General features: G+C 36.8%; 1 protein-coding gene across 1 annotated transcript in view; it reads right to left on the bottom strand.

The window, feature by feature from the left end:
• PLEKHA5 (pleckstrin homology domain containing, family A member 5) overlaps positions 1–12,627 on the bottom strand; it is a 70,892-nt gene that overhangs the window by 41,200 nt on the left and 17,065 nt on the right. The window contains exons 7-8 of the mRNA XM_010285282.1: positions 5,554–6,021; positions 1,172–1,640 (exon numbers count right to left, since the gene is read on the bottom strand). Coding sequence (XP_010283584.1) covers positions 1,172–1,640; positions 5,554–6,021 — 937 coding nt within the window. The remainder of the gene's footprint in view (positions 1–1,171; positions 1,641–5,553; positions 6,022–12,627) is intronic.

Genomic DNA, 12,627 nt, shown 5'->3' with positions numbered 1-12,627 from the left:
GTGGCCCTGGCTGGAGCAGCTCGTGAAGAACTGCAGCCCGTGGGAAGGACTCACATTGGAGAAGTTGGTGGAGAACTGTCTCCCGTGGGAGGGACCTCAGGCTGGAGCAGAGGAGGAGTGTGAGAGTCCTGCCCCTGAGGAAGGAGCGGGAGAAACAGCATGCGATGAACTGACCACAACCCCCATTCCCCGTCCCCCTGCACCGCTTGGGGGGAGGAGGAGAGAAATCAGGAGCTAAGTTGACCCCAGGGAAGAAGGAAGAGGTGGAGGGAAGGTGTTTTAATATTTGGTTTTATTTCTCATTACCCTGCTCTGATCTGATTGGCAAAAAATTAAATTAATCTCCCCAAGCCGAGTCTGTTTTGCCCGTGACGGTAACTGGTGAGTGATCTCTCCCTGGCCTTCTCTCGCCCCACGAGCCTTTCGTTGTATTTTCTCTCCCCTGCCCAGCTGAGGGGAGTGATAGAGCAGCTTTGGTGGGCACCTGGCTTCCAGCCAGGGTCAACCCACCACAAATGTCCAATCTATTAAAAAAATATGCGTAGCACAAGAATGATGGATATACCAGAGCTACGTATGGCACCCAGGTTTACAATTCTTTGTCTCACTCTTTCACTGATGAAGACTAGCAAAGCTACACTAGTCAGGTGCTAAGGTTGTGTGCAAATAGACTCTGATCTTTTTAGTGATCTCCCTAACTCAAAGGCATCAAAAGAAATGACTACGCTCAGCTTTCTGCTGGAACCCAAGGGAGCCAAACTTGTGGCCGAAGAACAGAAAACAGCATGTGGAAAGAAATCTGATATTTTCAGTCCTCTTAAGAGTCCCAGCTAAAGGAGCTAGACGGGAGAAAGATGCCTGTACGTACAGCGAAACTATTCTGAATAATTGGCCTATTGACACCTTCTCTTTCCTTTAGAGGGACCTAGTATTATGGACAGTACTAAGAAAACAAGTTTTCACCTAGCGTATTAGAATCGTATCTTTTTACAACCTTTACATTTTTAAATGCTTTTTAAAATAAAACCTTTCTCCATGAAAACACTGATGTAATTTAATTGTCATTATAATAAAATATACTACAGTGCAACATGAGTTTTACAGTAACGGTATGCTTTCTACTAAAAATCCTTGTAAATAAGGTTTTTAACTATTAGAATAAGTATTTTACCTTAGTATGATGTGTCCTGTGTCTGCGATCAATAGTTACATCTCCCCTTTGCACTGGTGAAGACACTTCCGATCTGTAGGTCCGCTGTGGGGAGTACCCTTGGAAACCAGCGATTGATCCATGAGAAGGTGAGGTGGGAATCGAATGCATTGTCTGATCAGAAATATTAATCATAGTTTTTGGGCTACTTAAAGTATTGTGTCTAGTAAGAGTTGTTTGCTTATTGTAAAACTGACGTTGCTGCCATTCATAGAGCTGCCACATTGTGTCATCGCGCATCGACCTCCGTTTTTCTTCAGCTGTTACCGGTCCTACGGCTCTGTCGTAGGCCGACGGCGTTACGCTGCAGAGGCTGTCCGGCCGTGCTTTGCTGTTTCTTGGCAGTGTTCTGTAGCCTTCCGGGTACCGGGGTAAAACTTGAGGTCGATGGCTTGGCATGTTTCTTGGTAACGTCTGATACGAGACTATGCTGAAACACAAATTTTCTTCTTGTTAGGGGACAGCATTAATATTACGGCAACATCAAGTTTTCATTTTTGGTTACGTTTCTCTAGCTAACTCTCACTTTTTTTTTTTTTTTTAATATGGCAAGTGTCATCTTAAAAATATGCAAGAAAATCAAGACAACAATTAAAGAATCAAGTATACTGATTGAATGTACTGTAGCAGCTGAAACTGGATCCTCTCTCTGATTAACTGCTTGATTATTTAATTCTTATTTCATCTTTTTACCTGTTTAACAGTTGAGTAGTGTCAATTTTAGATCAAATCTTGTAATTTGTCTATATGCTGCATAGGTCAAAGTTTTGAAATCTAAGAAGTTCTAGACTCTTTCCATATAAGCTCACCTTAAATGTTCTGTTTTTCAAAAGTGAAAAAAATGCTCCTATTGTTTCCCCTAGAAAAATATTGAGCAACAGCTATGGACATTAAAAAAAAAAAAGAAATTTTAACACAGAAAAAGACCATGGAAAAATAGCAATAATTGTCTAAGGAAATTGTATTTTTCAGTTGTCAAGAATAAACTATTCCATATCAGCTATTCAAGTGAAACGAGTAGCAAAAATATTTCTGTGTTTGATGGTAATATTTTATACTGCTTTTCAACTCAATATGAATTCAAAGCCTTATCCTTTAATTTGTTGCCACATTAAAATTCTGGGGTGCTACAGTCATGTAGCAACTTTTAGCATCAGTTGAAATGCAAAATTTTCCATACTGAATACTGAGTATCGATGCATGTCTGAGTATGACAAAGCATTTCTTGTTTTTTCAGAGGACAAAATCGGTCATAAACACTGATTCATTCAACCCTTATCTAAAATTCAGATGAGCACTTCTGAAAGCCTTTTGCTACTGATCCAGAGACAACAAAATTGATCTCAAATTGGACACGATTCAGCCATCAGAGGGCAGCAGCTTCTAGCTACACCCCAGACTAATTCAAACTAAAATCCCCACCACCATGAGGCACCAGAATGTGAAGATGGTTTTGAATTACTTCAGTGCCACAAAAAGATTAAAGAAATGATGTAGGGCAAATGGCAATGTAAACCAGCATTATGTATGCTAGATCCTTATGAAACAACTATCAAGGAAATTGATGACGGTAAAAACCCCTTTTCACTGAAAATAGTTAAGCTGAGTATTTATGATCACCTTGAACATTTTGGAGATGAAAACCGCTATAAAGAGCTTTACATACAAAATCTATTGCAGTTTCTGAAGCTTTCCAAGAATTAATGAAGTATTATTCCTACTTTTTAGGTTGGACAGTTTTCCATTCTCACAAAAAAAATTACAAAAAAGCAAAATGGAATCTAAATCCTATTCTGTTGCCACAAAATATGCTTACATACCTCTAAATTTCCTCATATAACATATCATATTCTGCAATGTTATGAATATCCTTAGATCGAAATGTCAAAATAGTCTTTCATCCTAAAGAATGCAAATACCAGCTGGTCCAGAAGACATAACTTCCACGTGTGAACCAAGCATAGGGTGGCAGAGTGAAGATGGAAACCTGGTGCTGTACAGCAGGCATTTATTATTTAGCATGAGGCTTATTTGGGCAAGGTGGGGAGACAGAGGCTCACACCCCGGGTTAGCAGCAAGAAGAAACCCCCTCACTTAGTACCATGCAACCCTCCTGTATTTTTTCATATTTGAGAAAGACCATTCAAGTGAACCACTTTTGGTGAACATATTTACTCTTCAGAGACTTGTGCAAAATTAGTTCAATAAAATGATACTGAAGGGGGATGTTTTTGTTTTTTTATTTAAAAAAAAACAATTATTGTTTAAAAAAAGGTTTGTCTTCAAGCAGCTTCAAGAATTGATGGCAACTGCATTGCTGTCACGCTCATTAATTTCTCAGGCAATCAAACTGCTAAGGAGTCAGCATGCTACTCTAAAAAACTAATAGTTTTACAGTGAACCCTTTTCATTCCATATTGAGGACAGCTAACAGCTCCTATTTTATACATATTTATTTAATTGAAGCTGTTTATTAACATTTTAGTATTCTTAAAGTCCTAATTTTTTTTTTTTTAATCTGACACGCCAGAGATACTCAGTTTGGTCCTCCATGATTTCTCTAACACATTAGAGAAACAGATGCAATGGAAAGGATCTTTCTTGAAAGTCAGCTACTTTTCCCTGTTACGTGAAGACTACTTTCCTTAAAAATTCAAGTCAGGAGTTGAACAGGCCTTACTACAAACAGCTTCACCCCAACCTTAAGCTTTAACATAAGCTGGAGCTTCTTTCTACTCTCATTCACCAACTTCAATTCTGCTTAAATTTCTGTCTCCATCCAGAAACTGGCAAGCTGAACAAAAATAAAATTTAAAATTTAAATGAAACCACATTCTAAAGACATTACTATACATTAGAAATTTGGATCATTATTCAAAGCCACTTCCACACAAAGCAAAGAAGATAGCTCAAGGCCAATTATTTTCCAGTTTGCTACTTTTAGGTAGAACTGCATTTGAAAGCATACCTTTGTGCTACCAGTGCCACCCTTATTTAAGCAACAAGTGGCCTCCACGGTCAAGAATAAAATATTGTTAATTAGTATCATTGTTAACAGTACTTTCCTCTATTTGATTCCCACAACGAAAGCAGTATTAGGGTTTATACACTTGTTCGCAACCGAAAAATGGCACAGCTATACAAATTTCTCCTGTTTGGTTGCAAGTTTTACAGTCCAATTTAAAAAAATCTAATTGCATCAAAGAGCCTTCTCAGTTCTCATTACAGAAGCATGCATAATGAAATAAATGTCAGAGTATGTAAGTTGCTCTCTGTACTGCAAGTTCAAACTTGATCAAACTACTTATGCTGAGTACTTCATGAAACACTACATTAACAATTCCTAATTATATTTAATGAAGAACTAAAGGCAATGAGGAAATGTTCAACCAATTCTGGCAAGTATAAGTAAAACTAATGTAAATTTTTCAAGTTTTTGCAAAAACCAAAAAGGCCCCAGCCCCCATATTTTGAAACTTGCAGAAAACACATTTTCTGAACTTGATTCTATGTTAAGTTCTGCTCTGCCATCCATCTATATGCAAACTCCCTAATTTCCAACTCTTCAAAATATCTGCTGTGATAGTATCTCCATTACTTTCTATCTAATGTAATATTGAAAACGTTTGTATTTTACTGCTAGAGCTGCTTGTCTGTAAGCCAGCCTGGAAGCAATGTCCCTAACACTTCTGTCAGACAGAAAAATTGCTATTGGCACAAGATTCAATATCATTCACACATGATTTTAAAGCTTCATGAATAAGCAATGGAACTCAATATTAGAACTGGGAGATGTTTCAATTCATGAGAAGAGAAGCTATAAGCATCAAGTAAGTTAGCCTTCTATGACTTACTCCTGGGTAAAGCTACTCTCTCTCTCTTCAATTAAAGATTTAAAGAAATAAAAGCTCCCTGGAATATATTTGAAGAATTTTAAACAAAATACTATTACAAGAATCTGTAAACAAAAAATGCAGAAAACAAAATTTGTTATTGAAATAACAAAAGAAAAAGAAAAAAAGAACTGTTATGATTGATGACACTTTCTCTCTGCTACGATAGAGAAATTTCTAACACCCAAAAAAGGGTTTCTGGACATTTTTATTTATGAAGTTATTAATATAGTTTAAGTTATTAATAATTACTTAATGTTAATGAAAGAGAAACTTTAATAAATCTGTTCTTGAACAGTCATCCAGGCACTTCTTACTGAGAACAATGCATTATATATATACATAATATAGACCAAAAACTAAAGAATCTATCCAGGGTAGAAGTCTAGGTATTATTTGCTAGAAAGCCTAGCCAATTAAAAAAAAATAAATTTATTACATAGTACTTACCCTCTTGCTTCCTCTTCTTGTCCTTTTCCTCTTTGTATTTTAATCCATTGTTCCAACTGCAACATTGAATTAGTTCTCTGCATAACTCGTTCAGACTCCGTATGTGACTGAACCGCATTGTGCTGCCCTCCATCTCCAGCGTCTGCCAGGAGAACACCAACAGCTTTATTCTCAGACCCATTTAAATGAACTGGTCTGAAGTGTCCAGCCTGAATCGTGGTTATGGGTAAAGTCCTGTATTCGGAACCCAAAGGATTTAGCTTTACACTGTTAATTTTCGTTAAAGGTTTATCTTGTCCAACTTTCTGGAATCCATATTTTTCGGCTTCCAAAGCTTTCTTCTCCTCATTTTTGTTCACTTCTTTGTTTTTCTGGTTATTTTGTGCCTCTGGCTTAATTAGCACCCGATGATTTGAAATATTATTTGCCTCTCGAGGTGGTGTACTTTCAGTGGTTAACTTCTCTACTCTGGAAAGGAATATATGACAAACTATAATATCAACAAAACATTCATTAAAAAATAGTAAAAAAATGAAATGTGAATATATTTGTGTTTACCGGAGTTCTTTCAGTGAATCCCTGTCCAAGTATTTTATACCAATATTTTGTCTTTGAGAGAAAAATCCAGAACATATTTTCACAATAATCAAGGACAGGCTGGGGTTTTTTTCGGTTGTTATTCTGGGGCTTTTTGTTTTGTTTTGGGGGTCGTGTTTTGTTTGGTTTGTTTTTTGTTTGGTTTTGGTTTTTTTTTTTGTTGGAGAGTGCGAGTGTGTTTTCCTTCTGCACTTCTCTATATCTTTGCTATTTTGAAAGCATTTATAACATGGGGTAAAATTTTTCAGCCAACTTCAAATTATTACCATAGAAAAAATGGGCACAATAGGAAATAAAGCCAGAGTCTGAAAAAGTGGATGTTCAGTTCCTGGAGGGCTGGACATTCAAACAGTAAAATTATTCAGTAGCTCTCCAAGAGCTAAAGCTTCCAGATGTCAACAGCCTGAGATTCAGATGATTTTTAAAGCCATCTTTAAAAATGGTAGCAGATTACATTGCTGACCAGTTTGTGATTCACAATGCTGCTGAATTTAACATATAATAAGCTCCTTTAAAGAAAACAAACAACTTTTCATGGTCACTGGCATCAATTAGGTTTTTCTGGTATGTTATCACTTTGGCTGGCATACATTTTGTGGAAAATAACTGTGGCTTCCCTAATTTTAAGGGAGAAAATAGCTGCTGACTTCGTGAAACGTACCACAAAAACAATGATACTTTTAGAACAGTTACTGCTTTACAGTACTTACAGAAGTATTCAACGTATGCAGTTCTATTAGCTTTCTTCTAAAGATTTCAACATGTCAAGAAGCTGTATCTTCTTCTGTACTATGACATGAACTGAACATCCAGCTCAGATAGTGACTTTTTTTTCCAGTGTACTAGAAAAAACCCCACAAAAACCCTAAAATGTTTTGATGAACCTTTTTTGGTACTTGGGGAAAGAAGAGGAAGAGATATAATTCTTTAAAATTACATCTGTCTATAAAACCAAACCAAGAACAAAATTCTATTTTAAGATGATGTCAAATTAACCTTTCATGTTTTGCATCTTTTTTGAAAATGCATTATTCATCTTTATAACTGTGTCCAGTTCAAGTGCCTAATCCATGTGTGAAAAGGCCATCGCACACACAACTGACCAAGAGCACAAGTATGACTGCTCCTCTGAGAAATACTCTAAATCCAAGTCGACTAACTACATACAGAGCTGTAAGCATTTTTGCTTACCCCATCTTGAACAAGAGGCTTAAATGTCCAAAAAGTCTGCACTTCCCCAACAGATTATTTAAGCCATAAATTCCCAGGCCAACAACTATTTGGGACAGAACCTCAGCAAATACATAAAGGACTGAAAACTGTAACGTCCTTTAAAAATACTACCCATTGCTACTAATATTAGACACTTAATTTTAAATGCACATCCCATTAACCAGCCTACTCTTGCTATGAATTCTCCGTGACATGAAAGGAATCAAAAGACTCCCACCTTGACAAGTACACCATTTCAAACTTATCAGTCAGAAACAGCAAGACATCAATGTCCTTTGCATATTGTACACGACTTAGAACGAAATGCTCATGCACTTTTCTTGATAACAAGGGGCCTGATTTTCTTCCCGTGTCTCTTCCCGACACAGTTGTGATGACCCCAATCTCTGCTTGATACTTCATAATGTTATAGAAGTCCTCCAAAGTTCTAAACGCATACACACACATCAAACATACTGCAAATGAAAACATTCATAACAATAATCTAACATAAGCGTATCTTTGGCTATATGCATCAGCATTATTTTTAAATACAGTGTGTTTTTTTTCTCATACATCACTATTAAATGAAGAGGTCAGATACACTGTATGTTTTCTGCTAGCAGAAAGGAGAAGGAAATATTTCACCAACAATAACTTTTAGAGAAAAAAAGAATCTCAGTGTAGAACCAGTTTTCACACAGACTTTTGGAACTGCTTGTAGTGGAACTGCTATACCTACATTATCTTTTCTATAATTTCCAAGTATTAGCAAAGAAATGTTATGATAATCACCCACTGCAATTTAAAAGTGAGGTGTTTTCTTTTTATTTGTTTCCCTCCAAGTCCTTAAACTGTTCCCAAGACCAAACATTTCTTCCTAGGTTCCTTCTCAAGGTTATGGAAAAAAACTGGATCACGTCCTCCCTCCCATCGCAAAACTCTACTACCCAGTGTTGTACCACAAACTAAAGGAATTCCCCAAACAGAAAAGTGAATGAAAAACAATTTCCCACTATTATCAAGTCAAAAAGGGGTGTCAGAATTTCAGTTTTCAGTCAGCGCTCAAGAGTTTACAAATAAATGTAAGGGCTAACTTGCAAATAATCCTAAACATGGGCATTAATATATGCAACATGCCTTAATAGTACCACCTACCAGCTTTATATAGCACTTTATATCAATCTTTCTCAAGGTGCTTTACAGCAGAGAAGCAGGTGCCATTTTACAGATGGAAAATCTGTGGTGCAGAGGGAGAGTGGCATCCCTGAGGACATTCATCAGACGTGGCAAAGACTTGGCAGAGTGTTCGATTCACACTATCATACTACTTTCCACTGTCTGTCTTAACTAAAAAAACAACAAACCCCAAAATCACCAAATTGTTTTTCCATGCAATCTCTATGCTGTATCACTTGTTACTATGGTTATACACAGCAGAGCCAAGCATTTATATTTGACATTCTTTGTGATGGAACGACTGACATTCAAAGAGGCTTCTGGGCTCTCCTTTAACTTTGTGCATCAAAAGTCAACTCAGTGTGAGCAAGACATGTCTTTCCACAGGAAAGGAGCCAAGTGGGAAAGAATTATCAGAAGCTAATAGGTAAATGTAAGAAACATAAATCCATATTTATATTTTGCTCCATGTTTATATGTAGCTCTCAAAGACATATGCAACAAGACCTGCAGAGTATTTTGAGGACGGGAGAGGGAGAAGATGACGGAAATGAGCATTGAACACGTGTCCTTCAGCATATACTGAATGCAATTTATCGATTTCTACAACCGAGCAGGAATAATATGTGTGGAACAGTAATGCGGGAAAAGTACTATTTTCTGCTGTTTTCTATAAATAAGTAACTCTGAAAGGGTTGGGTAGGGGACATGCAATTAAGTATCAGATGGACGTGAGGACTGTGATTTAACAAAGCCAGACAGAGGCAGTTGAAAAGATAAAGCCATCTTTTCCAAACACAGTGACGTCAGTAACCCCCCCGTGGACGTCGCTATGCTAACAAGTGCTTTTTTGGCAGCTTAGCTTATGCTGTTCAGGGAAAGCAACTACACTAAGAGGAGAAAAAACAAAATAATCTTTTCTTAGTACATGCTGCATCACTCAGAAGAAACAAAGGCTCTAGCACACGCTGCTGACAGTGAAAGAATGTCAGCATTCTTTCATGACAGTGAAAGAATAGAAAAATGATGCTCTTAAACATGGGAGAGTAGAGAAATCAGCATTTAGGGTAAAAATGATAAATCAGTATGTTGGTGGATATTAGCATCTACAGACATAAGCAAACAATCAGTACTCACAGATACAACATAACTGTGGTCTGCAGCGATACAACTTGGAATGAGTAAGACGTTTTGCTAATCCAGAGAGGTTATTTGAGATCATGTTTTGACTCATAAGCTTAAACAGTTCCTCACTGACTAAAGTATTTGTGTTTAGTTATTTTGATAGGTCTCTCAATACATTATTAAACTTGAATTTACTATCTAGGTAAAATTAAAACAAAAATGTTTAGAAAGGAGTAATTACAGTTAAGTCAATAGGACCAAATAATATTTGCCCTTCCCTGCAGTTATACATCAGAAGGGAGTTTTTCTCCTGTGACTGCAGATCAGTTCTAGAAGAAATGGTTAAATTTTTATTTTCTCACCTCAGTGTCTCATTTCTGTATTATGTGGCTAACCATATGTGGAAAATAGGAATATTTTATGGAAATCCAGACAAGCCCCCCCCTCAATTTAATGTTTTAAATATTCCTTTTATCTTTTTTCCCCTCCAAGGACCTCACATCCTCAGGAAAAAAAAGATGTAGCTCTGAAATTATTTAAAGCTGAAACATTCAATTTAACAGACTGTTAGGTTTGGATTTCCAGAGTATCATAAGCAGTGAAGTATTTAAATCTAATTCTAGATTTAAGTAACTGTACTGTAAAAATTCTGATTTACCATTGGGCAATTTATATTAACAAGCACTTAAGAGTGACTCAACATCATCAGCTTGCCTAAGTATTTGAGGAAGCAAGTTCTTAATAACTCTAGGTATTGTACTGTATTGTAAGTAGCTAGTCCGTTAGAAAACTGTATTCAGTGCAACGTTAGAACCTCTAGAAAAAACAGAATTGAGAAACAAAGACACTGGTTGAATTTGACTGAACCAAAATCATTTTTGCTTAGAGCTATGTGCATGCCAAACTTTAGGTTACTTAGAGATGAGGTAATATAATACTTAATACTTAACAGATTTTTACAGGGAAGAAACAGTATTTCTTCTGGGTAAGATCATACCCTGCTACATGGTTCATTTTAAGAACTGGTTTGATAGCCAAAAGATGGATTCTTTAGGAAACAGATGTCTGAAGGATTTTCTTCCCCATTATAGCTAACAGACATGAAAGTCTTTGAGACTTCACTAGTCTTGAAATGTATTTTCTCTCAAGTAATTATTTCAATACTACTAACAAACTTTTCAAAGAGGTCACATCTACTTCTGTTTGGTTCTAAGGTTTCTTGCCTGAATTAAAACAACAAGATGGTGCTACATAAGTTGCTTTTCTTGATGTTTTTCTGACACTTGTTTTTTCTGCTGGCAAGCTGTTCTGCCCATGATATCCAGGCAGAAAACTACTGATTTTGATGATGAGTACTTTTCTACTTTTTATATTGTGATACACTGATTCACCAAGGAGTCAGGTAAGCACTCAAAGCAATGGAAGGCGGATTGCAGGAGTACGTATAGCCGGATATAAAGTGTTAGATAAGCTCAGCTGTATTGGGAATCCCCACTGTTTGCCTATATGCTACCAAACTCCTGAAACAGGCAGGTATGAGTGCTGGAACAGGCACTGAGGCTGAAGGAAGGGGGTAGGAACGCGTGGCCAAGCATTTTGGGAAGCTAGAACAGGCTTCACAGAAGTGGACTGTACATCCGTCTCACAAGGGCGGCCGTGGCAGCGCAGCCTAGGAAGGACGACTAGGCTGCAAAGCCGTGCCGGGCACCAGGGCGAGCTCACTATGACTCTTGCTGGGCTCCGAGGCAGCAAACATGGCAGCACAGCTATATTGGTGAACTGCAGAAAAAAAGTGGATATTTACATAAGCGTTTTTGGATTGCTTCTTAGGTTAAGAGAAACGTCACACGTAAGAACGTAACATGCGTCTGTATAATTAGGTGTACCAAGTATCTTCTATATAGCATTGACTATTACGGCAAAGACTATGAAGACACTTATTAAGCAGGCTCTGTCAGATGGAGACGTCCTTTTTTCATGTTGATTTTTTTCTACTACAAAGGTGTCCTCCTCAAACATTCAATCTTCACAGCATTGCAAACACCAAATGAAAGTAATTTCACTGGTTCAAAGAGATTCAGAATGGCCCACTTCAGTATTATTCCCCCTACAAAGTGCTTATACAATCAATACATGCTTTTTGTTTGAAGTTAAGTGGGTTTGATTTGGTTTAATAATTTCTTCATCTGTGAGCTACCACAGCTATTTACAATACACTTACAATGCAAGCCAAAACTGATTTTTCACATTAAGTTTATTATTCACTACGCTAAATAAGGTATTTTATTTTGTCAAGGTAACACCATTCTTTTAAGTGCAATCTCTTTAAAGCTATTAAATAAATAAAATGCCATTAAGTGTCTACTTGCTTATGCTCTATCTCAATCTGGTCATCTCTTCCCTATATCATCTATTGTTGCCAAAAAAGAGGAGGGCTACAGGAGACAAAAAACGTAACATCTTCATATATAATATGAAATCATACACAATCAGATCAAATTTCATTGTGGTAATTGGAGCTACCACTCACTCCTCCTTTCTACAGGCTGAAGTCTTTTATTTTCAGTAATTTTGGGAAAAACAAACATGACAGCTGAGAGCTTGAAGCACATGTGTTATTTTTCCATAGTACAGAGAACAATGGTTTTTTTCTATGAATCTATTTCAATAGGCTGTCCAATGCAAAGAATTAAATATTTAATTTATTATCTATATATTTAAAAGATTTTAGAAATGAAAGCTAAGTTATCAACCTTTTGTTTAAAATTAGTGACTAAATGCTTGCAAAGGTACAAATTTAAAAGTGTTCTTTTACCGTTATCCTTCTGAATATCCCACAGACCGGTGTAGGCAAAAGTTTCACTACGTTTGACTGAGAAGCTCACAAAACATTAAAACATGTAAGACTAAAAATGTCTAATCACTCTGCATTCCATTTTATGCTTCTGCCAGCACCTTACG

The sequence above is a fragment of the Phaethon lepturus genome, unplaced genomic scaffold (genome assembly GCF_000687285.1).
Source record: "Phaethon lepturus isolate BGI_N335 unplaced genomic scaffold, ASM68728v1 scaffold1314, whole genome shotgun sequence".
In the NCBI taxonomy this organism is placed as follows: domain Eukaryota; kingdom Metazoa; phylum Chordata; class Aves; order Phaethontiformes; family Phaethontidae; genus Phaethon; species Phaethon lepturus.
This window is presented reverse-complemented; position numbering and strand designations above follow the sequence as displayed.